Source organism: Mustela nivalis, assembly GCF_964662115.1.
Source record: "Mustela nivalis genome assembly, chromosome: 4".
In the NCBI taxonomy this organism is placed as follows: Eukaryota; Metazoa; Chordata; class Mammalia; order Carnivora; family Mustelidae; genus Mustela; species Mustela nivalis.
The window spans coordinates 115903524-115931143 of NC_139023.1; the positions used below are offsets into that span (position 1 = coordinate 115903524).

Here is a 27620-nt window from a genome sequence, read left to right on the forward strand (position 1 = left end):
TGAAAGTGTCATTGCCTTTTCCATGATCTCACCCAGAGATTCTGATTCCAAAGATCTGTTCTGGGAACTGAGCATGTGCATATATATATATATATATACGTATATATACACACACATATATGCATTTATATATTTTATTATATATTTTTTATATTATATACATATAATTTTAAACTCTACAAGTGATTTTTGATGTATGACCTTAGTTAAGATGTACTGATTTAGAAAAAATTGTGAAAAATTCTAATTCTAATGTTTCATTGTTACAAGGCATAAAATCCCAAATATTTTCATATTAAAGTTTTAATCCAGAATTTGATCTTCATGGACTTTTAAATAACCACACTTGCCTGTTGATAATAAGAACATATGTTAAAAACATGATCTATTTAAACTCTAATAAATGACAAACTTGAGTCTCCTATCATCCCAAAGAGAAGTGGGCCTTTATAAGGAGGAGGTAATTTTGATAAACATAATTAAATAATTTATAATAAATTATTAAAAACACTAGAAAAGAGATAAAAGCTTAAATTTTAGAAGCACTTCTTATGAGTGTGGTTTTTTTTGTAAAAAGAAAAACCATAGAAATTTTATCAATAATAGGGATACCTGGGTGGCTCAGTAAGTACCCAACTCTTGATTTCAGTTCAGGTCAAGATTGTAAGATGAAGCCTTGCATCCAGCTTTGCGCTGAGCATGGAGCCTGCTTAAGATTCTCTCTCTCCTTCTCCCTCTGCCCCTCCCTCTACCTCTCTCTCTCTCTTAAAAAAATCATTCTGGAGCATCTTTTGATATGAAAACATTAAACTGATATAAAAATCAATTAAATATAAAACAATGTGTATTTCTGAAATGAAAATCAATTCAATTTTATTTTCAATAAAAATTAGTGGATTTTTATAAGCTATGTAAACTTTGACTCAAATAATGTTCTAAACTTTTTTCTTTTTTTAAATTTTATTTTATTTGACAGAGATCACAAGTAGGCAGAGAGGCAGGTAGAGAGAGAGAGGGAAGCAGGCTCCCTGCCAAGCAGAGAGCCCAATGCGGGGCTCGATCCCAGGACCCTGGGATCATGACTGAGCAGAAGGCAGAGGCTTCAACCCACTGAGCCACCCAGGCACCCCTAAACTTTTTTCATTTAAAATTGAAATCAGTAGATTTGTTTTTCATAATGACAATCAATTTCCATTAAAGTTCATTTGAAATCAAGAGGAAAATGTTAAAGAACTTTATGAAATTAATCTCATGAAATAAGATTAGAAACAAAAATTTTCAAGTAAAGCAACATTTTTGAAATAATAAAAAAATTGAACAAATACTTTATCAAATAGTGTTAATAAAAATCAATAAAGGAAAATGTTTATGAAATAAAATTAGAATTTTAACGTCATATAATTTAAATAACAAATCATTTTTTAGAAAAGAAAATGTTATAGAACTTACCTAATATAATTCCTATATAGGAATATCATTACTAGTGTTTTATATTTAACATTCAGAAAATAAGCCATGTTTTAAAAAAGTGGAGAACTGCTTTACAGAAATGACATTCTTTTTTTTTTTTTTAAAGATTTTATTTATTTATTTGAGAGAGAGGGAGTAGAGCACGGGTAGGGAAGGAGTAGAGAGAGAGGGAGAAAGAGAATCTCAAGCTGACTTCATGCTGAGCAGGTTCGGGTCTCGATCTCACAACCCCGGGATTATGACCAGAAATCAAGAGTCGGACACTTAGCCTACTGAGCCACCCAGGCACCCTCAGAAATAACATTCTAATAGAGATGTCAATTCTTTTTTAACCTAGGATTAGAAGACATTTCAGATATGAAAAATATATGTATTTCATTTGAAACAAAAATTAATAAGCAATTACATGAGAAAACATCAATTTTTCTAATTGTAGGAAAATAATATTTATACAACAGAACTAAAAAATACAATAAATATTTACATTCCTTGATTTATGGTGCCACAAATTTGGCCAAATGACATTTGCAAAGCTCTATGAATTAATTAAATAGGACATTCTACAATTTTCATGATTTAGTTTGTAATAAATATATTAAATGTTTAAAATGCACATAGTATTTAAGGGCTGGAAAAAAATTTGAATGCAGTCATTGTTAATTCAGTAAAGACTAACAGATAATTTGGTAGGATGGCACTATTATGTATGTTAATAGAAATGATCAACTTGCCGAGACTTGGTATCACCCATTGACTCTAAATCTGATGGAGAATTCTTTAAAGGAGTTGAGAAGTACTCTACATGAAATCATCTGTGTGACAGAAACATCATTTAGCTGGAATCATCCATGTAAAAAAAATGTCAAAAATTTTTATAAATTATTTTAAAAAACCCTTTAGAATCATTGACAAATGGAAGAGAAAACAAAACTATCAGAGAAAAAAAAAGAAAGTTCTTAAAAGGGACAAAGAATAATACATAGAAGTATCAAGTGAAAATCTTCAGTTTTCTGCCTACTAATCTTCAGTAATTCTCCCCTCATTTTATGAAAAGATAATATATGTGAAGAAAAATGAAATTTTCTCCTGACTGATTTGAAAGAAAATGGAATGGGGAAAATACCTTAAATATTAAGTGACAAAAACTAATGTGATTGTGTGTGTGTACAGATTTAAAATTTTACATTTGCTCTTAGCTATAATTATTTTTTAATTTATTGTTTTAAGAGGAATCAGGTGAGGAAATTGTACTCCTAAGTGGAAGAAACAGCTATTTACATCACACAAAGATCCTTGAGAGCCAACTGTCATATGAATCTCTTTTTCTGGAATTCTTGGGATCGGGTCCCAAGGCTGTAAAAGCCTGAAATGCCTGTTTAACAAATTCAATAGTTTATGTTATCTTTTCCCAGCTCTATTTGTGGACTGGAGTTCAATACTTGTATTCATCCCAGTTTATTGCATGGGATTTAGCCGGTGGAGAAGTGCTGATAGGATCTCTTCACAGTGGAGTCAGTTACTCTCCTGTGATCAAGTTCTTGGATGATCGATGCTCTTTTATTTTTTCATTTAACAATCTTTCTGTCTTCCCAAATGTATTCCCTACCACAAGAGCTACTACAAATTCTAGGTTTCCCAGGCAATCTTATCGTATCTTGCACTTCAGCACAGACCTTTGCTTTGTTCTCTAGAACGGATTTCTCAGTCCCTTTTTCTTGGATCTTTCTGAGACATGGGTGCTGGGACAGAAGGACATTTATTTAAGTCAAATAACTTTTAAAGATCTTCATGCACTTCAGATTTTTAGAAAATGAAATATATTTTAAAAATCAGATTATTATTATTTTTTTCTATTCCCTCAATACAATTCCTCTTTTTTCCTGCATGGAAACACTGTCCTTGGTGGATCAAGGACTTAGAGAAGCAAGGTCAGCAAGCGTCAAGAGCAACAATTTGTTTATTAGGTGCCCCTTCCTTCCTTTCTTCCTTCTGTCCCTCTCTTTCCTTTTTCCTCCTCCTACTCCTTCTCTTCTTCCTCCTCCTCCTTTTATTAGGCAGTATTAACTAATGAGGTTTTTTCTTTTTTTTTTTTCTTTTCCTTCCAGACCTTTGAGGCCTAAAGATGAAGCCATTAACGGTAACTCAGTAATGAGCAAGCTTGTTCTTAGAACCAAAAACCCTCCTGTGTGACAAGACCCTTTTCCTGCTGATCCTGCAATACCAGGTGAATGCTTACTTGATGATGGTCAGTACATATGTAAAGATTTACTGAGATTTGATAGTCAAATCAAAAAAAGCAATTTGGTGCAAAAAAGACTGAAGATACATGACTTTTTTTTTTTTTAGAGATTTTATTTATGTATTTGACAGAGAGATCACAAGTAGGCAGAGAGGCAGGCAGAGAGAGCTGTGGGTGGGGGGGGCTAGCAGGCTCCCTGCTGAGCAGAGAGCCTGGGGCTTGATCCCAGGACCCTGAGACTATAACCTGGGTCAAAGGCAGAGGCTTAACCCACTGAGCCACCCAGGTGCCCCTATATGGTGACTTTTGACTAAATGTATCATAATTGAGCAAGATGCTTATGGGTGGTAATGTTCTTTCTTTCTTTTTTTTTTTTTAAGATTTTGTTTATTTATTTTGACAGACAGAAATCACAAGTAGGCAGAGAGGCAGGCAGAGAGAGAGGAGGAAGCAGGCTCCCTGCTGAGCAGAGAGCCCAATGTGGGACTCGATCCCAGGACCCTGGGATCATGACCTGAGCCGAAGAGGCTTTTTACCCACTGAGCCACCCAGGCGCCCCGGTAATGTTCTTTCTTAAAGGAGAAAGCATTTAATGCCACTGGAATGAATTAGATATGCAAATATATAAGAAATACAGGGACTTTTTTTGTTTTAAATATTTATATCAATTGAAGTCCTATTTTAAAACAATTTTACTGGAGAAGTCCCATATTTAAAATGCTATAATAGCTTATAAAATTTATTGAATTATTCCACATTTGTAAAATGAAACATTTTTATATATTCATAACATATGGCAGGATCAGTTTATTTCAACAATTGCATGATTGTATTTTCTGCATTCATAATATCTGTGATACATTTCATAAAACATAATTTTCTTATAGAGAGGATCTGAGTAAAGTTGACTGGAATTTTTTAAACAGATTTACAAAGAAACTTTTCTTTCCTCCTTTCTAATTGAACATTTTTTGAACTGAAATTCCTGTCTTTTGTGTCATTACAGCAAACCACAATTTCCTTGTTCTACTTCAGAACATTTTAGAGACATCTACTGGAAAAGCACATTATTGCAAATTTTATAAAATTGGTTTAAAAAGTATATTGTTGCTGACATTAAAAAAAATGTCTTGGAGTCCACATCACAAAATTAGGTCCTTTTCTGAAGATAAACTCTTTGATCCTCAAAAAGGTATACCAAATGTATACCAAATACATCAAAACTATTACTTTGCTGTTGAACATAATGCTTCTTCCTTTTTTTAAACCAACAAATTCTATTCACTTAGACTTCTTAAAAAGTTGGTTTCCTCTTGATAGTATGACTAATATTTTAATAAGCTAATCTAGAACATTTAACCAGAATTTTGATTATCTAAATTGTAGCAAAATGAACATGTATGAAGGGTCAGTAATATTACAAACAGCATATTGTAGAGTAAGACAACAGGATGAATTGCCTCATGGATTTTGAATTACGGTATCCTTAACAGATTGGAGATGGAGCTGTAGAGGAGTTGGGGGAAGAAAGAAAAAGAAACAGGTAGAGAAGTGGAGGAGGAGAAATAAAAGAGATTACAGTGGCTAACTGTTCTATTTTATTCCTGTTCTATCAATCTTCCCTGTATATTTAAAAAGACTACTCTACTGCAATCTAAGTGAAAAAGAAATTGTTACTTTGTATTATGACATTTATTTTATTTGTGGGGATGCAACTTTTGGGGAAAGTAGGGATTTGTAAAATGTATGTAGTGTTTTACAAATTTTCTACATATAAAATGATCTCCTGACACTGAAGTAATTATCACAGTAGCTACATGACCAGCTCAAACCCTTGAGGGTTCTGAAGAAGCTTAAAGAATGGATGAGCCACACTGATTATTCCTGTCATATTTGGGGCTGCTTGTCATATGAGACAGTGTGAAGAGTGTTGTCAAAGGAAACCTGACAATTTTCCCTTCCATATAAGAATGAGAATATATAAAGTGTGATGGTTGTTGGGGGTGGGGGGGACTTGGACTGTAGGAAGGAGGAATCAGAAGGGGAAAATGTGTAAAGAAAGAAAGAACGAAAGAAAGGAAGGAAGGAAAAGAAGCCCAGGATAGATGAAATAATTGAAGACTGATTCAAGGGACAAAGACACAGTAGTTCTTGATACTACCATTGCATCAACTGCACTAATAAAAAATTCAACAGCTTTTATGTATTGCAATAAAAGTGAAGAGTAGCATGGTCAGAATATAGTAGGGAGAAGTAAGGTGTTTTGTTTTTGTGTTTTTTTTTTTGGGAATCACAGTGATATTGAGTTGATTATATGACATGACACAATGGGCATGGCTGCCATCAGAAAGTTATTCCTACCGCAGATTTCAATAGAAAGATGACTTTCACACAACAGCTTAATCAGCAGATGCCTGAATTATGAATAATTCTAATTATTGTACTGTGACAGAAGGTCATAGATATGTTCTGAAACATTGTTGTTAATGGGATTCAAGATGACGATCTGTAAATCTAATATTAAAAATATCCACAGGTTGCTTCCAAAAAGAACATGAGATGTCAGTAAATAATCAAAGCTAAATATTTCATGTGATGCTTTGAAAAAAAAAAGGGGGGGTGACAACACATAGTAGATGTTCAAAACTGTCAACTAGCCTTGTTTCTTTTGTGTACATTTATGATGGAATTCTATGATTTTTCCTCATAGATGTTTATAGTCCACCTTAGTGATTAATAATTGATTAGTAGGTAAAAAGGACAAAGTATGAAGTAATGGCAGTTCATAATCAGCTGCAGCCTATGACATTCCTTGACATAAAGATTTTGCTTCTTGCCACGCATCAACGTTCAGTTTCGTAGGTGCAACAGGGTGTGTAATGACATTCTAAATTTCTAGAAAGGTATTCTGTGAACAAACACTTGAATATTTAAGAATAATAATGGAATTAATACTCCTAAGATCTTCTGCATGAAAGAAGAAAAATATAGAACTAGTCAGACTTAGAAATACAGTTCTAAATACTGTTCATAACTTTTATCATCTGCTATAAACAGATTATAAACAAATATGTTTTACCACTGGGAATAGAACTGTGCACCTCACATAAATTAGGAATCTTGTGAAAGCAGGATCATATTTGGACTTTTTTAGACTACGCTAAATTATCTTGTTTCTGAATACTTTTGGCATAGATAAAATTTTATTTAAAAGTTTATTTTACCTGATTAAAAATGCAGTACATATTCATATTATACCCTGAAAATATATTAAATTTTTATGACATCTCTGAAATTCAGGCCAAGCCCAGAACAAATAGCATTACAGTTGAATTTGCCTACAGATTACTGAATGGGCTAGAAAAATCATATATAACATCCTAACGGAACTGTAAGTTTCCTAGAGCTTTTGTACTACAACTTTCTTTTTTTAAATGTGAATCATAATGGTTTCTCCACACTTACATTAATTTTTAATCACAGTCTCTCACACTGCTGATTGAATTCCTCACAACTGCTAATGGTTTTTCTTGTAATATTCATTCGTTTAAAATATGTATGCTGATGCCATATCTTATTTTTCAAAGGAAACTTGTTTAAAGCCAAGAGCAACATAATAGCCACACAGATGTTAGGCCACAGCAGGTTACTATGTGTTTGATTAGCCTTGCCACCAGAAAATCCTTAAAATCACAGTTGATAAAATGGCTCTATTAGGATTTAAGAAGAAAAGCACAATTATTCATGCCACATTTGTATATTCTTTAAAACTGAATTTCATTCACATACATAATATTATTTTAAATGAACTGGAACAAAACTAGAAGGTAGTTTATTTTCATATAGAATCACTTCTAATGATTATTTAAAATATAAAATTAGGATTTCTGATATTTTAATAAGGCATGTTTCCATAGCATATAGTTAAGAAAAAATGTGATAGATCTCCACTTACTCATCCTCTAAAACTAACATAACAATATAGGAATATATAAGATATCTCATTATGAGATTTGGGGTGCTAAACCAGCTACTAAGTTGGAAAGCTCTAGAGACGTAACAGTTTTAATGAGTTGGCTACATGTTCCTTAACTTTGATTCAAAAGGGAAAATACAACTCTTTTCTTCACTGGAATCAGTTGCTTATTCTCCAAAAGTTTTATGCTTCTAAATGTTATTAGAAAATTACTATTAAAATATACCTTTTAGCTGACATTTTGCTCCACTGAATCCAGGACAACACTTCCATTCCAATGAGGTAACGATTTTATGTTGCATCCTGTAGACAGGATTTGATATCTTCTGAGATCTGGAGAGGAGAGCAATTATTTGTCTCACATTAAACATCAAGATGGGATTGGGAGGGAGACAAACCATAAGTGACTCTTAATCTCACAAAACAAACTGAGGGTTGCTGGGGGGAGGGGGTTTGGGAGAAGGGGGTGCGATTATGGACATTGGGGAGGGTATGTGCTTTGGTGAGTGCTGTGAAGTGTGTAAACCTGGTGATTCACAGACCTGTACCCCTGGGGATAAAAATATATGTTTATAAAAAATAAAAAATTAAAAAAAAAGAAAATTAAAAAAAATAAATAAAATCTTAAAAAAAAATCATCAATTGGGATAATTAAACTTTTGGAAACAATATCTAAAATATAAGGAACATTCAATAAATGTCATCTGTTATTATTATATTCTTCATCATCGATACTATTATCATTTTATATATATAATAATAATAATAATAATTATTATTATTATTATTATTTTTTTTTTTTTTGAGAGAGAAAGACAGCAAATGAGAGGTCAAAGTAGGGCAGGGGGAGAGGGAGAGAGAAAATCTTACGCAGGCTCCATGCTCAGCACGGAACCAGTGTGGGGATCCATCTCATAACCTTGACTCCCGACCTAAGCTGAAATCAAGTCAGACGTTTAACCAACTAAGCCATCCTGGTGCCCCTCATCGATATTATTGTTAAACTTACATTTCTTTAAATAAATTACAAAAAGCATTAAGATCTATGCTATTTGGTATTTTAAGTTTATACCTATCATTACATTCTCTAAACATAGCATAGCTTTTTCCTTGATAATACTTTTTACAAAACCAATGTTAAAACTTCTTTTAATTCTTTTAAAATAGCTTATGAGGATAATTTCTTTTATTTCAATTCTTAGTATTTCTTATATCATTAGAGTTAAAAGGATCTGTTTCCCCCTAGATCAATATCAAATAACTTAAATTTTATAATGGTGATCTAACTGAAATTACAATGCCACTATGATTTTTAACCTGCAGTGTTCCCTTTCTCAAATTTTAAAATTTTAATTTTTAATATTATTTCTCTCATATGGTATTTATCTCTGATAGAAAGAGACAGAGAAGAGAGGGAGAGAGGAAGAGATCTAATATGAGAAAATATTTCTGAGAAGAAACCCTGGAAGGAAAATGAAATTACAGCATTTTAACATAGTAATCAATATAAATGGTGAATGGTACTAAATGTAGGCCCTATATATGTAAATGTAAATCTATAAATACAATTTAGCCACATTATTCTTATCCCTATGACTTTAATGTTTAGCTAATATTTATCAAGTGAGGCTATTGAATCAGTATATATTACTTTGTTTAATTTTTGTATTGGTTCTATATGAAAAATATTATTATTATTATCATGATATGCTGATGAGGAACATGAGGAACAGAGAGATGAAATAACGTGCTCAAAGTTTCAAGTCTAAAAGTGATCGGGGTGGAATTTTAATCCACGCTACATGGGTTAGCCTCTCCTTAATTACCTAGCTTGTCCCCTACAACTATGTGGGGCCAACAATAATCAATTTCATGGATAAACCCTGGTCATGTGGAGGGAATGTATTGGAGCCAACTGGGCTTTAGGTGACTTGGGTTTTAGTTTCTGCTGTGACCTGAAGGGTAATTCAATATGTGTGAGGTTATTCCTCAGTTTTAAGATGAACTACAAGTTCTTCCCATATCTCAAAGTAGGCTAGTCATTTACCTGTGTTCATTTCAGTAAATTATAGTCAATAAGTAACTCTGTCCAGTGAAATAGCTCCAGTCCAGTAGCTAAAGCTAAATAGAAAGTAAGGCTGTTTGGAAAAGGACCCTTAAGAGTTTCCTAGGATGAACTCAAGCAGATAGTTGCATTATTATTAGAGTCAATGTCCCTGCTTTAGCAAACCAGATCCCCGCTAGATGTGGCTCTGGCATAATAAAAGAGAAAGTGACAAACACTGTATAGGTACTGAAATAATAAATGAATGGAGAGACACATTCAAAGATAGCGAAAGATAAGAGATGAGAATAAAGATCCATATTTCTGGTTTGTTTAGAAAGAGAGAGAGAGAGAGAGATACTCACCTTGAACTCAGAAGGGCAGTATAATAGGGTTGCTGTGGTAATATTTTCATTACTGAAGAATTAACAATGCATTTTGTGTATCATGTCGACAGGGAAATTGCCACAAAGGGAGTAAATGCTGAAAGCAGCACTGGAGCTCAGCTCTCCCAAATCCCTAAGATGTGCTTAGCTCTCTGGACCATGAACCTTAGCTATTCCTCCAGGGAGTAAGAAACACCTTGATTTTTACATATCCTTCCTCTGCACTGTTCCAGACTGCCAATGTGTCAGATTCACTGCCTCACATATTTGTATGACAATTTGCATAACATGAGCCATCATGGCCCGAATAATAATTTTAGTTTTTATTTCAGGGTCTTCCGAAACACCTTCAGATAAGCAACTAGGACTGTAGGAATTCAGAGAACTTATCAATTACTCAGCCCCACAGTTGAACAATTTTTAAATGTCCTAAATAGGCTTTTAAAAAAATGAAAATTAAATAACATGAATCATTAAAGGAGGCATAGAAAGAAAGGCCTCACTTAGCTGTTTAATCATGCACAATTACAATTAAGTTATGGACTTCTTTCTGACCTAATATGAAGCAGAAATTATCAATAAAATTTTAAAACTGCATATGAATGTCATAAGAATTAAAGGACAGGATTATTGATCAGATCATAGAATAAAGGTAATAGTAATAGTAAAAATGGAAATAAGCGTGAAAGTTAACATTTACCGAAGACTCACAAATTATCTGTCCCTAGGCTAAGCATATTACTGCATTATCTCACATATTCTAAAAATTCCCATATGAAGCATGTACTACTGGTAACTGCGTTTTAACTTACCCCCAAATCACGCATCTAATTTACTGTGATGACCCTACCCTGACCCTATTATACACATATGCACTTGGGATGATTAACTTTGTATATTCCAAAACATATACAAATATACTATAAGCAGTGGCTATTTTCAAAAAAATGTCACGTACCTCTGAGGACAAGATCCACTCGCCCAGCCACAGGACCCTCTCCCACTTGGAATATAAGTGACTTGGTTGTCTAGTATCACTGTGGGAGATAATCTGGTATGTACATAAGCACACCAATTCCTAAGGAAGAGATAAATTTTGTTAAAAAAATCATTGTCCAAAACAATTCTTTCCATGAAAATTATTTTCATAGGCCTCTATTGCTGTTGGTGTTGTGGAGTAGGTATTTTAAAAAAATTGGTCTCTATCTTTAAAATATCTGGAGATGAGAGAAAACACATTTGTTACTGCATTGCTGTATACATGAAAAGTAAGGAAACACTACAAGATCAAAGTAAATTAAGAATAAATAAGAGTTAAAACTAGAACTTGTATTGTTCAGCTGTAGGTTAAGTAAAAATCCAAGACTGCCTTTATGGCAAATGTCAGTATTAGTACTTAGATTGTAGACTCAGATGTAGGCTCATTACTTCTAATGAACAATGTGCAATAAGACAAAAGCAAATAAGTAAATGCTGAAAGAATCAAAAGAGAGAAAAAATAACTATTATTAGCAGCAGTTGATAGGACTGTGAATAAAAAATATGAAATAGCCCAGATGCAAATGATTAAAAGAGTTCAGTGTGTAGTTAAGATCAATACAAATTTTTTATAATTAATACAAATGTATGGCCACAACATTAAGATCAGTTATGGGTCAGTGTACTAACAATAAATTTTAAAAAGACAGTACTTAAAATAGCAAATATAACATCATTCTTTTTAAATCTAACGAAAGTAGTGTAAGATATAACATATACATTTTAAGCTTTATTGAAAGGCCCAAAAGAAAATCCAATAAATCCTATTAATGGATGGGAATAGCCAATGTAAATATGTCAATTCTCCTCAAATTAATTTACAGATTTAGAGTCTTTTTAAGTCAAACTTTAATTCGATACAAATGAATAAGCTGATTCTTTTTTTTATGTTATAAACTAAAAACACAAATTTCAGAAATTTCTGGCTTTGGCCATTACAGACTATAAGATTTACTTTCCTTTGGTAAATTCTATAAAGCTGGACAAGTTATATAATGGAACAACAGACAATACAGTGAAATGATTTTTTGAGAGAAGGGAACAACATGATGTGAATTCCATATTGAATCTAGTTTTCTGTCTTCAGTTTTCAAACTACATTGCAAAGGAATAAATCCAAAGAGAGAGAGCACTGGGTGAAGGAAATATATATGAGTTTGGGGCTGCTGAGGTGGTAAGAATATGTAGATAAAATGTGGCGGGTAGCAGAGATGTCATCTTAAGTCAACATAGGGTTTTCTTAAATGAAACAAGATGGGATTGGGAGGGAGACAAACCATAAGAGACTCTTAATGTCACAAAACAAACTGAGAGGGCCTGGGGGGGTAGGGAGAAGCTGGTGGGGTTCTGGAAATTGGGGAGGGTATGTGCTATGGTGAGTGCTGTGAAGTGTGTAAACGTGGCGATTCACAAGCCTGTACCCTGGAGCTAATAATACATTATAGGTTTATAAAAAAAATTTAAAACAAAACAAAAAAAAAATAGGGTTTCTTATAAATCTTGGGTTGAATACCATGTAGAGCTTGCAAATAGTAGTCTTTTCAAGGCCTCCAGAGAACAAATATTGTGAAGCTGTGTGAGCTGAACAGATTCCAGATTTTATCCCATCATGGAGAATTCTGAACAGCCAAAGAGGAGAGACTCATTAAACATCTGAGTGTTCTTCTGAACCTAACAATATCTGTATCCAGTAAGGTAAGTCTAATTTACACACACTCCAAGAAAGCCTTAACAAAAATCCCATCCTTGATATAACTAACTCCATGCCAGAACAAAAGTCAATGTTCTTTAAGGGAAGACAACAAAATCTGTTCAGAGTGTAGCATCCCAGCATAAAAAATAAACAATAATAAGAACCAGATATGTGAAGAAGGTGGAATATAGAACCAATATACGAGTAAACATCCAATAAACAGAGACAAAACAAAACAGAGATGACATAGATGTTGAATTGGCAGGCAACCAAAGACTAAAATAGTTATTGTAAACCTGTTCAAGATTATTATTGAAAAAATGAGCATAATGAATAAACTCATGGCAAATCTAAAAAAAAAAAATAACCATTACATAGAACAAAAACATACAAGATATGAATAAAAGTTGCCTGGATTGGGTTTAACAGAAGTGTGGATCCTGGACATTAAGATCAATGAACTTGGAGGTAGGGCAAAAGAAAGTATCCAATCTGAAGTACTGAGGAGAAAATATTTAAACAAATTAACAGAAACTCAAGTGGTCTAAAATACATTAGAATTCTAGAAGAGTAGGAGAAAAAGATCAAGAAAGAGCAAATAGCTGATATTCTAAAGAATATCAGTCTTCAGATCTAAGAAGCTCAGTGTATCCAGGAAGATAAATACAAAGTAAAACTTCCCTTAAGCACATTATAGATAAATTCCAGATTAAAAAAACATAAAGAGAGAAAGGAAGGCAGACATTGATTCAGGAAAGAAGAGATCTACCTCAACTTAATAAAGGGCATCTATGAAAAACCTACAGCTAACATCATACTAAATGTTTAAAGAATGAAAGCTTCCACTTGAGATCAGGAATAAATCAAGAATGTCTGCTCTTGTAACTTCTATTTAATATTTTACTATAAGTTCTAGTCAAGCAGTTTTATATATATATATATATGATTGAAAACATATCATAGAAATATATTTCTCCTATGTAGAAAATTATTTAAAAATCCACAAAAATGTTACTGGAACTTATATGCAAGTATAGCAAGGTTTCAATATACAAAGAGCAATTGTATTTCTGCATACTAGCAATGAACTACTCAAAGATGAAATTAAGAAAACAATTCCACTTACAATAGCATCAAAAATGAGCCATGCTCAGGAACATATTTAACAAAGGAAGTACAAAAATTACAAAATATCATTGAAAGAAAGACAACCTAAATAAACGGAAAGCATCCATCGACTAGAAGACTTAACATTGTTAGAATGGCAATACTCCTTAAATTGATCTACATCTTCAACACAATCCCAGTCAAAATCCCTCCTGCCTTTTTTTTTGCAAAAATTTAAAGCTGTTTTTAAAATTCATGTGGAAATGTAAGAAACTCAGAATAGCTAAAACAATATTGAAAAATTAATGGAAAGGGTCACCTGGGTGGCTCAGTGGGTTAAAACCTCTGCCTTCCCAGGGTCCTGGGATTGAGCCCCGTATCGGGTTATCTGTTCAGCGGGGAGCCTGCCTCCCCCACCTCTGCTTCCCTTTCTGTCTACTTGTGATCTCTGTCAAATAAATAATAAAATCTTTAAAAAAAAAAAAGAAAAAGAAATGGAGGGCTCAGTCCTCACAATATCCAATGTCAAAGCTTATTACAAACTACAGTAAGTGAGACTGTATTTGACCAGCCTAAGAATAGTGCTATAGATCAATGGAAGATAATTTAGAGTTTAGAAAACAAACCTTACATTTATCATCAACTAATTTTTGACAACAGTGCCAAGCAATTCAATGGGGAAAGATTGTTCTTTTCAACCAATAATGGTAAGTTAAATTGATAGCCACAGACAAACAGTTAAAGTCGGACCCCTATATCTCATACCAGATATAAAAATCAACTCAAAAATTGATCAAGACTTAAAAGCAAGAGCTAAAACTATAAGACAATTAGAAGAAAGCAAAGACATATATCCACATGACCTGAGATTATCTTGCCAATGTAATAAGGCAAGAAAGAGAAGTGAAGTCTCCCGTGACTTCAAACATAAAAGTATATTTACTTGCAGAAAACTTAGGTTTTATGTAGAAGATCATGATGAGTCTACAAAATAAATAAATAAATAAAAGCTATTGGTGATAATTAGTGAACTTAGCAAGATCTAAAGCAAATATACAGAAAAATAAATTTTTTAATGTAGTAACTAAAATGAACTATATAAAGTTTAAGAATTTTTGTTCATGTAAAGATACCAGAAGTGATTGAAAAAGAGAGGCTATGGGGCACCTGGGTAGCTTAGTCGGTTGAATGTCTGACTTTTGGTTTCAGCTCTGGTCAGGATCTGAGGGTGGAGAGACTGAGCTTTGCAATGAATGGCTCTGCACTCAGCTTGGGGTCTGCTTAAGATTGTCTCCTCTGTCCCTCTCGCTCTGCTCCTGCCCCAAACTCCCTCTCTGTGAGAGAGAGAAGGAGAGAGAGAGAAAGAGAGGCTATGAATCAGAAGATTAATATTCATAAAATATAACAAATTCCCACCAATGAGTAAGATAAGGACAAGATAAAAATAGAACAATAGAAAAATTGACAAACTACTTGAACAAACATTTTATACAAGGAAATACCAATGGTCATTAAGCATATAAAAAAGATCAATTTTTTGGTGTCCAGAAAATGCAAATTAAGATCACAATGTAATAATATCTGATACTCCAGAATAAGCAAACATTGAGAATTGAACAATCTCACATAGAGAGGATATAGAGAATAGGAGGAATCTCTTAAATACTGTTGACAGAAGTATATCTTGGTACAACCACTTTGAAAAACAATTTGTTAATATTATGTGAAAATGAACATGCAAATATCCTCTGACCCAGTGGCTATGCTTCTTGATACATATTTTAGAGAAACAATTGCACAGGTATACCAGGAATCATATATCTGAATATTTTTAGCAATAGGCATTATTTATAATTATCAAAAACTGAAAGTGGGTCAAATGTTCATTTAACATAGAATGCAGAAATACATGCTGAAATATTTACACAATGAACATTATTCACCTTTAAAAAGATGAACTATAATATTATCTAATAGCTCAAATTTAACTTATATAACAAATCTGTGTGATACAAGTGAGTTACAGAAGAAATCCAGTATGATGCATTTTTCTTATGTAAAGCTAAAAAATAAAAGTGAACAATACATTGTTTAGGGGTATGTGTATATATGGTAAAACTATATTTAATAATGCACCTATTTTGTATGGATCAAATATAACATAATTTAAAATATTATGATTAAGAACAACATAAATAAATCCCATCTTATAGCCTTAGCTGACTTACTGTTCTGATACTCATGTCTTATCAATGAGACCATACTGCATCCACAACTTTTCTCAAACCAGTTTCTAAAAAACTTCCTTTATATCCATTAATGTGTGCTTATTTTCTTCAACACATAAAATAGTATAGAAATAGCTGGGAAACTTCCACGGCATCAGAGTCATTTGCCACAAAAATGTCATGATCAGACAAAAATGGGTCTTAATAAAGTACATATTTCTAGATGACATTCAAACATTAGAAGCCCCCCAAAATGATAAAGATATTTAAAGATATTCCCTACGTCAAGGAGTTTTAAATTGTAAATATACATTAATGTTAAAAATGGAGTTATAGGACCTAGAGAGAGAATTAAATGTTAACTATTAAATTAATGCAGACACAAAGTATCAATTATTTGCAATTGCATAAAAATAAGTTACTAAACAAATTACATGAGAAAGTAAGTTTCCTAATACAGATGGGTGAGACCTAGTTGCTATAGGTAGAAGTCTGGAAAGTGTTTTTATTGTGCTTGTAATTAATATGTTACATAAATTATTTTTTTAATTTTTAAAGGTTGGTGGCAGAATATATATATAAACGTTTTAGAGAAAGAAGGCTCAGCTTCACTTCTGGTTGTAATACCAAGTTATTTTATCATAAAGACCCTACACCATATTATGGAAAATTCTTAATAACTGTAGGTTAAGTGAATGATTAAATTATATCATGAGTTTTTAAAAATCCTTACTTTTTTTCCCTATTGTAAATATGCATCTGGTTACATTTAATTTAGATTCTTCTTTCTCATTTATAATGAAGTTTTTTGGGGGCAAGGGGCAAGGGATGATTTACAAAATATGGTATTAAAAGAAATGTTATATGACAGTATAATCTAATCGCTACAAGTTCAAATCAGTATGGGATGTATGCCTCTAAATCAGTAGAATGTTTAAAATCTATTTTGCCTAAAAATAAAAATAATAATTAAAATAATTAAAAAATCAATCTGGGGCACTTGGGTTGGTTTAGTCGGTTAAGTTTCTGACTTCTGCTCTGGTCATGATCTCAGGGTCTTGGGATGGAACCTCGGCTCAGGCTCCCTGCTCAGTGGTGAGTCTGCTTCTCCCTTTGCCTCCCCCCGGCTTGTGCTCTCTCTCTCTCTGTCAAATAAATAAATAAAATCTTTTAAAAAATCAATCTAAATGTTAAAGACCAAAGGGGGAACACAGTTATTCCCCAGAGTAGAGACACTGAAGTTAATAAACATCTGCTTTGGAATATTTAGGCTTCTTTGGACCTAATGTTTTTTCTGCAAATAAAGCGGACTCCGTCATTCATCTACCTACAGCAAATACAGTGAGAACCATATAGCTTATTGTGCAAGGATTTTTTGAATGAGAAGTTTGAATGGTTAGTTCCATAAAGAAATAAAAAGACCTTTTGGTACAGTTTGTAAAAGCATGGTGAGACTTGCAAAAACACTGTGAAACAAAGAACTGGCAAAAGCAAGAAATAGAAATACAGAAGATTTCAAATTGAGAGGACCACAAAAAAGGGAGACTTTAAAATGTGAATTAGATTTCTTATGCAAATTCACTGATCATTCTAATTTTAGAGAACGAGCAGCTTCAACAGAAGCAGTTAAATAGTCTGTCACCTGAATTAGCTGCGTGAGTGTTGAGGGAGGCGTACAAGGCAGGACAGAAAAAAAACAGTATCTCCATCCCTCCATACTCTGGGCTTTGGAAAAAGAGATGACAGCTGGATGCATAGGTGGATTGACTGATCGATAGATGATAGATATAGATATCTGTTGTGAGACTGAATCACAGTGTCACCTGCAGAGATCTTTTAAATTCCTAAATACTAAGACAATCTCAGGACTGAAAGAGTTGAGTAGGCAAAAAGCAGACCAGCAGATCGCTCATGGCCCAGCAATCTTTGATCCAGTGCAAATTGGAAGAAATACCCACAGCCAAAGAGCCCCTGGTGTGACTCGTAATTAGGTTTATGCTACTGATGAAATAAGCTCATTAAGGGATGTTAAAAACGTAAATAGAAATTTTAAAACCAAATTATTGGAAAATATAAGTTTAAAAATAGAAAATTAAGCATGGTAAGATGGTGACAGGCAGTGTAAAGGCAAATGTAATGATCCCAGACAAGCATTTTGCTGAAATCTAAAAATCCTTTGTACCTTTCCAGACTGATTATGGTGGATGGAGAGCAGTTACTTTGAAGTGTTCAGCTTTCCATGGGGTCGTAACCCTCCAAACAGCAGACTGCATTTGGGATTCTCTTTAAGGGTAATAACACGGTTTCTTTTGTGCTGCAGCATGTACGGAAAAAAGCTTGTATTGATTCTTCGGATTTTCCAAGTTAATATGTAAAAGGTTTGTTCTAGGGAAAACCAGGCAGCTTTCGTTACTTATGAAGATCAGCCAGCTTGCAGACCATGCAAAATAGAAGGAAGAAAAAGGATTCCAGCTGGACTTAAATGACTTGAAGTCTTGTGGATAATGAACGAAGAGAAGCATCGTAAATAAACAGTCTACTCTATACTGTAATTTTGACTGAAATGTTTTAGAAACCTGGTCTCCCAAGGATCTAGTAAAAAGACTGAATTAAAAAAAAATGTTCCATTAATTAGTGATTTACCATTTGAAGCATAACCTGAAAAGTCTGTGACCTAATCCTATACATTCTTATCCTGAACCAAGAGTAGACTGAGCAACAAAGGAGTCATTTAAATAATGACCAGTATAAATATTTTCTTTAAGAAATAAAAGACAACAATCGACCAAGTAACAGCATCCATTTATATTAGTCTTTAAAACTCATATTGATAAATTGCTTGCCATCTTATCGTAAAAGGCAGAATGTTCCAACTTGTATACTGATAACCTGTGGCTTGAATTGACATAGTAACATGAAAATCATAGGAACTGTGGATATTCATTAGACATCGAGTTAAGCAAAGCCTCCACCATAAATTAGCCAATGGTATATAATTTTTCCCTAGGAAGTTAGAGAAGATTTTGTGTTTGAGAGACTTTATGAAGTGAAGGGACTTTATGATTTTGTTTCCTGCCATCTCCTATTTAGAGGAATTTAGGGATTCAAAGAGGAACAAGAGGAAAATGAAACAGTCACGGCTACCTCTGAAAAAACATTCTCAGAGAAAGAGGATTATTTTGCAACTCTCCTATCTGCCCCCACACCTCACCTAACAAACACCTATGCCTCTTTGACTTGAGAATCATTCTTTACTTTGTACCTAAAGGTGACCACAAACAAATGATAAACATATATACATGTATTAATGAATTCATAAATGCCTCAAGGAAAGGACTGTTTTCCATGGGATTTAATTTGTAGATAAGAATATTTGTTGATCCTTCACAAAAGAACAGTCCGCTCATGTTGCCACTCATTTACCTTTTGAGGAACACTTGTTCTAATTACAAGGCAAGGAGTGCATGGAAATATATTCCAGTAAAACCACCTGAGCTAAGTTTGTCCATCACTAACAGTGAAATTATGAAATTATGGTATAGTACATCATATACACTAACCCCCTGAAACACATAGCAATTAAATTCCCACCAAACTCAATGATGATTAGTAATATAAACATATTCTAAATATATCAAAAGTAGTCATGTGTTTTTAATGACAAGTGTTTACTACTTTTGTAAATCCAACCTGCTCATTTCTCAACTCAGTAGCGTATGTGGTGAATTTCTTCTCTCTTTCTCTGCCCCTCTCTCTCCTACAAGTTAGTAAAAAGTATTTCATTCTAAAAGCAAAATAAATATCAAAAGCAAGAATATATCCTAACAAGCCTAATTTTGTTGATGTCAGTAATAAGGGAGGAAAACAATCAAATAAAGCCTTACGTGGTTCAGTAGTTCAGGTACTAAGTTCCTGAGGATAAATATGTGCTCTAAGTTTGCAAACAAAAAACAAACAAAACAAAACACCAGTTTTCAGATAACACCGCCAACCAGAGTCAATGTTCTCCCTAGCACACTATCCTAATTTAACAATACATTAAAATTTCATGGACAACAATAGCCAAAAGGTGGAAACAATCAAAGTGCCTATGGACAGATGAATGGAGAAACAAAATGTGACATATACTGGGGTGCGTGGGTGGCTCAGTTGTATGAGTGGCTGCCTTGGGCTCAGATCATGAACCCAAGGTCCTGAGATCAAGCCCCACATTGGCCTCCCTGCTCAGCGCGGGAGCCTGCTTCTCCCTCTTCTCCCTCTCCCTCTGCCTGCCATTCCCCTTGCTTGTGCTCTCTCTCTCACTATCTCTCTCTCTCACTTTATAATAAATATCTCTATAATAAATTTATTAAATTTATATATATTTATTATAGATAAATTTATAATACATTTATATAAATTTATTTATCCATAAATAAATATCTCTCTCACTCTATAATAAATAAATTAAATAAATAAATGAATAAGTGAATAAATAAAATCTTTCAAAAATGTGATATATAGGTATCTATCATCTACTTATCTACAATGGAATATTATTCCAACTTAAAAAGGAAAGGAATTCTGCCACATGCTACAATATGAATGGTGAAAAGGGAGAAAGACAGAAAGGGAAGAATAGGGAAAGGAGGGGTTTCTCTCAGTTTCACGACCATCATAAACACAGTTTTGCCGCCCTCTGAAGTCAGACTCAGAAGGTCATTTCTAATGATGAAGGGCTGCCTGCTGAACAAGGTTTTCATTCTCCTTTTACTCCACACATGTGGCAAATGAGGAAGAGATTGCATTTCTGTGTCTGGAGTTTTTGTTTCTGTTTATTCCCTGAATGAAGCAGAAGGGGAGGAGCAGAGACTGGGATACTTACATAAGCGAGACAAAATAATAAGGAAAAGTTTCCTTGACTAGAGGGCAGGTAACATAGTTGTTGACTTATGCTTGAGCCAGACTGACAACTTGGGAGATTTTGACTCTACTGTTACCAGCCATTAGCTTGTTCATTACATGTGGCTTCCTCTTCTATATAGTAAGTATAATAATATAACCTATCTCACAGGGTTGTTGTGAGACCAAATGAATTAATATAAATCACTGCTGCTGCTGATTACATGATTCAGAGAGTTAGTAGGATTTTTTTTTTACCAGGAGACTATGTAACTGTGTATCTACTAATATATTTATATATCTCCCGATTTTGCCATATATGCAAATAGAGACACACGACTCCTTTTACACTTCTCTAATGACCTGATAAATTTACCTTAACCGTAATTGCTTATACAGATATACATTATGTGTGTGTGTATATGTATATATATATTTTTTTCTCCCTTCCCCTCTGCCTCCCCTACTGCTCGCACTCTCTCAAATAAATAAATAAAATCTTTAAAATAATAATAATAATTTCCAAAAAACCATCACAGAACATTATCATCATCCTTTTTGTTCAGATCACATGATGAGCTTAGCTCCTAGAATATTTATATATATAAATTTTTTTTCAAAATGTTTCTATAGTCTTTTTAAAAAAATATTAATTTATTTATCTAAGGGAGAGAGAAACGGACGGTATAAGTAGGAAGAGGGGCCTAGGGAGAGAATTTTCAAGCAGACTCCCTGCTGAGTGTGGAGCCCCACATAGGGTTTGATTTCACCACCCTGAGATCCTGAACTGAGCAGAAATCAAGAGTTGGACACTTAATGACTGTGCCACCCAGACACTCCAAAATGTTTCTATAGTCTTAAAAAATTATGAACATAAATACTTCCCAAATGTTATGAAATCTTTATTTTATACAAGTCCTTATTTTTAATTGGACTATAATAAGAACACCTTTATCAAATTATTAATCTAAGAGACTAGAATTTACATGAGTTCACCAGTCATGAATGAGAAAGTACTCCAAAAAAATAGACATATACACAATATGAAGGAAGAAATAATAGAAATTGAAAGTAAGTACTTACATATAGTAATGATTCTTAACATAAATCACACATGAATAAAACATTAGACTTTTTATATTTAGTTTGGCTCTTAGTCCAAAAGTAAGTTTGTCTAGATATTAATCTCCTTAAGAAAACAACTTATTTTCAAACAAGATTTTATTTGTAATTCATTAATATTTTAGTTTAAGTACCTTTATATAGTCCATGTTTTTCAAAATTCTACATAATATTTAACTTGGATAGAAGTATTAGTTTTATAAAAGATTCATGTGAAAATGTATTTAGAACTGGACACCTGCGTGGCTCAGTCAGTTAATCATCTGCCTTTGGCTCAGGTCCTGATGGGATGGAGCCCCATGTAGGGCTTCCTGCTCAGCGGGGAGCCTGTTTCTCCCTCTGCCTGCCTCTCCTCCTGCTTGTACACTCTTTCTCTCTCTCTGGCAAATAAACTTAAAAAATAAATAAGGAAATAAAACATTTTTAAAACAAATTTTGAAAGGCAATCACACAATGCTCAGATCATGGGGAATTTCTAATATTCTGATGCTTTGACTTTCTGGTTAATTTAGGTTTTAAGAATAAACTTTTTTTTTACATACCAACTTTTGCAATTAAAGTCTTTTGTCAGACATCATTAATTTGCCTTCCATCGTGGGCAGTGTATGGTAAATGTAATTGAGTTTTTGATGATAGAGAATTATACAGTGCTCAGAGTCACAAATTATTGTGTATATATAATATTTTCAGTGCAAAATTTTAGGAGAATGAGCTGAATGTGTCCCCATTCCATAGAGTTTGAACAATTTAGTCCAACCTATTTTTTAAATTTTAAAGCTAATGATAGTATATTTTTAAGAGACACATTGATTTAGAAATGTAGAACATATTATATATACAATATATATTTATATATTTATAAGTAATAATTCTTAAAGTTATTTAAATATAATAGTTTTTCATAAATTTGTCTTATTTTACCTAAATTTATTTTATTTTTTGTTTCTTTTCCTCACAATCTGACTTCAGCCTATTCGGGAACATTGTAAACTGCTTCTGTTCCAGTAGGTGTCAGGCTCTCCCAGTGTGCAGACCAGAAAACCTCAGAAAAGGCATGCTAAAAGATGCTGTGATGCTTAATTCTATACTTATTCCAGTTATTCCTGTAAACTGAGTCTTTTAGCATTTTGTCTTAAATAATAAATGTTTAAAGTAGTATTTTCATATTGAAAAAGCCAAAGGAAATACAAAAATTTCTCATTTAACCACCTAGGATTATATAAGCACTCATTAAATTCTAGCATGTGTAATACAGTATGTATTTATATATCCAGTAGTAATTTAGGGAGGAGAAATATCAAAGGAATGAAATAAAAGGAAATGATTAATGAGACCAAATTAAGACACAGAAGATTGTCCACTGAGTGTTGGTTTTCACTGGCAGTAATCTGGTAGTTGCATTTATTTCCCAAGGAAATTTAAGAACATATTCTTTAACATAATGGTGTGTTTCTCTTAAGAATTTTACAGCTTGTGAGAGCAATCCCCTTCAGAGGCTATTAGGTTTGATAATAAGTTTGCAAAATACACATGACATAGATTGAATGTTTGTGTCCTCCCAAAATTTATATGTTGAAATCCAAATACCCAATATAATAATATTGGGACTAGGGCCATTGGGAGACAGCAGTGCCCACTTGATGGGATTAGTGCCTTTTTTTTTTTTTTTAAGATTTTATTTATTTATTTGTTATTGGGAGAGAAAGAAAGAAGGCACAAGGAGGGGAAGTGGCAGGCAGAGGGAGAAGCAGACTCCCCGCTGAGCAGGGAGGGTGATGTGAGACTCAATCCCAGGACTCTGGGATCATGAGCTGAGCTAAAGGCAGACACTTAATTGACTGAGCCACCCAGGCATCCCTGGGATTAGTGCTCTTATTAAAGAGGCCCTAGAGAGATTCTCTCATACCTTCTTTCATGTTTGAAATCTGGAAACCCAGAAAAGGGTTCTCCCTTGTCCATGCTATTCTTAGACATCCAGTTTTCAAAACTGTGAGAAGTAAATTTCTGTTGTTTATAATCCAGTCTGTGTTATTTTGGTATAGCAGTCTCAAGGAACTGAGACAATATATAAATTTAGTTGATCAGATTTTTCACACCCCAAACCTACTCATAATTCACAGAAATAAGTAGAAAAATGCATATTACAATAGTAGAATTAACGTAATGGTTAGTTTTTGTAATTTTAAATTTTTTTTAATGTGTTCAAAATTTTTACTTAAAGCAATCTAGTGAAAGATTTAAAGAACTTGCCATTTTAAACATTATTTTAGAAGTCATAATTCATTTAAAGTAAGCTACCTACTTGTACACAAAACAAGTTATGTAGCTTATAGAAAAAGAGTAAATAAATGAAGTTCTAAAAGAAAGGTCATTAAACTTAGCAAATAAGATGGTTGTCTTGATTGGCATTCAACTTTTATTTCATTTCTGGCATGCTTCATTTATATTTTACCATATTTATGACAATTATGTATTCAAAATAAAATAAACAAAAAAGTAGAAATCTCTCTCACTAGCCCTGGTTTCTGTTCTATTCTCTCCTCCCTTTCATTAAAACCAACCAACAAACCAACCACAAAAGCAAATAAATAAAAACAAACAAAAAGCTCTCCTTAGCCAAGTGTCGATATTTTCATATTTTCCAGTTTTATATCTATAGTCTTGATCTCTTCTTTGAACTCCAAATCCACCCAATTAAAAAAAACTAAAAGCAACCTATAGAATGGGTGAAGATATTTGCAAACAACATATCTGATAAAGGGCTAATTTACCAAATTTGGGCACCTGGGTGACTCAGTTGGCTAAGCAACTGCCTTTGGCTCAGGTCATGATCCTGGAATCCCAGGATGGAGTCCCACGAGTCTGCTTCTCCTGTTGACCTCTCTCCTCTCATAATCTCTCTCTCTCGCGCGCGTGCGCAAATAAATAAGTAAAATCTTAAGAAAAAAAAAAGAATTTACCAAATTCAACACCCAAAAAATAATAACCCAGTTAAGAAAGGAGCAGAAGACATGAACAGACATTTTTCCAAAGAAGATATAAAAATGGCTAACGGATATATGAAAAGATGCTCAACATCACTCATCATCAATGAAATACAAATCAAACCACAAAGAGATACCACCAAACACCTGTCAGAGTGGTTAAAATGAACAACACAGGAAATGGCAGATATTGGCCAGGATGTGGAGAAAGGGGAAACCTTTTACATTGTTGGTGGGAATGCAAACTGGTGTAGCCCCTGTGGAAAACAATATGGAGATTCCATGAAAAGTTAAGAATAGAACTTCCTTCTGACCCAGCAATTGCACTACTAGGCATTTACCCAAAGGAAACAAAAATACTGATTTGAAGGTATACATGCACCCTAATATGTGTAGCAGCATTATCAACAATAGCCAAACTATGGAAAGAACCCAAGTGTCCACCACATGATAAATGGATAAAGAAGTGGTATATATATTCAATGAAATATTACTCAGCCATCAAAAGAATGAAATCTTGTCATTTTCAACAACATGAATGGAGCCACAATGTATTATGCTGAGTGAAATAAGTGAAGAGAAAGACAAACACTGTATGATTTCACTCATATAGAGAGTGTAAGAAACAAAACAGATGAACATAGGGGAAGGAAAAAAGAGAGAGAGGAAAGCAAACCATAAGAGACTCTTAACTATAAAGAAACCTGCGGGTTGCCAGAAGGGAGGTGGGGGGTAGATTGGCTATATCCATGGTGGGTATTAAGGAGGACACTAGTGATGAACACTGGGTGTTATATGTAAGTGATGAATCACTAAATCCTACTCTTAAAACAAGCAAACAAACAAACAAACAAACAAAAAGAAAGGCAAGGTTCTCATTTTCATGGGATGTATGTTTTATTGCAGAAAGACTGAAAAGACATGGCTATCTCCATAAATAAACAATAATTTCACATCAGTGTCATGAAGAAAAAATAAGGGTGATACAATAAGAATGGCAAATTTACACCAGTTAATCAGAGTTTTCATTGATGAGGGACATTAAAGATGAAGACACATGAGGAAAGGAATTTTCTCTCTTTCTGTACACTGAAAGAAAAACATTCTAGTAAGAACAAACAGGAAGTTTTCTTGAGATGCATATAAACTGGACAAGTTCAGTATCAAGAGAGGTCAGTGTGGCCAGAGGAAAAGAAGTTGAATGAACTTGGGAGTGTGATGAAGATGAGATCAAGAGAAAGTCAGGAGTCATATCAAGCAAGACCCTATGGGCCAGGGTGAGGATTTAGGATTTTATTCTAAATGAAAAGAAAAGCTACTGAGAGATTTTTAGCATGTGAACAAAATGTTAAATTCCATAAATTTTAAGACAACATCTCTGAAATCAAGAATACATTTTAAAATCAATGACATTTTTCAGTCACTCTTGTCAAACAGTAGTTATTGCCATTGCCTTAGAGACACCTTAACCAGTTTCATTTATATTTTCATTTTAAGTCACAAAAGAGTGACATGTGTATATGTATAATCCATACATATGAAATAATCTCTAAGAGATAAGTAAGTTTAAAAATTCTAAGAAATAATGTCATACTTTTCTTTCTTATAGTATATGAAATAATGTGTCACAAAAGATTAAGTCTTATATCAAATGAAATTCATTAATCTGATTTAAAAGTTTTAACACCCAATGATATATGTCAAATTTATTAAAAAAAAAAAAGCTGAAAGGATCTCTCACTTGGATGGAACATGAATTACAAGGGACAAGAGTGGTAATATTTGGACAAGCTAGGAGTCTGGTGGTAGATAATGGTGCCTACGAAAGGATGGTGTAGTGAGGGTAGGGAGGGATTTGAAAGATACTGGAAGGAGTACCAAGAAGAAGTCTTGATATATTAGATAAAAGGAGGGAAGAAAAATGTCATGGATATATCAAGGGTTTCTGGTTAGGAAGCTAGACATTAACTGAGATGATGAAGATTCACATAGGTGTGTACAGGGTTGGGATTGTGGGAAAAGTTAATTAGGCAATTGATATCTATCTATACCTCATTTAACCAAGTATCTTCTTGAGGAAGGTCTACCCACCTTCAAGGTAGGTCATTCACTCTGTCACATACTCTCATAAGCGTCATTCAGAATGTTTACCACCATTTGGTTTCAATATCAGCCTTCGTGATTCACTGTTTTTCCTCCTCATGTCCTTCCCATTGGAATATAGACTCCACGAGGGCAGAAGAGGTGGCCGTTTTGTTCACTATTTTACCCTCAAAATGAACACAATGCTGGGGACATATTAGGTCCTCCACAAATAATTTTCCAATGCATAAATAGGTTAATTCTAATGTCTTTTTTAAAAATCTGCCTATTTCAGAGTCCATTCACTGATCAATAACCACTCTACCAGATAGTAAACCACAGCTCTGGGGTAGCCAACAGTTCCTGCAGC

General features: G+C 33.5%; 1 protein-coding gene across 1 annotated transcript in view; it reads right to left on the reverse strand.

The window, feature by feature from the left end:
* The window catches only part of MMRN1 (multimerin 1), a 57571-nt gene that overhangs the window by 26280 nt on the left and 3671 nt on the right, over window positions 1-27620 (reverse strand). Inside the window, exons 2-3 of the mRNA XM_082727426.1 lie at window positions 11074-11193; window positions 7912-8018 (exon numbers count right to left, since the gene is read on the reverse strand). Coding sequence (XP_082583552.1) covers window positions 7912-8018; window positions 11074-11193 — 227 coding nt within the window. The remainder of the gene's footprint in view (window positions 1-7911; window positions 8019-11073; window positions 11194-27620) is intronic.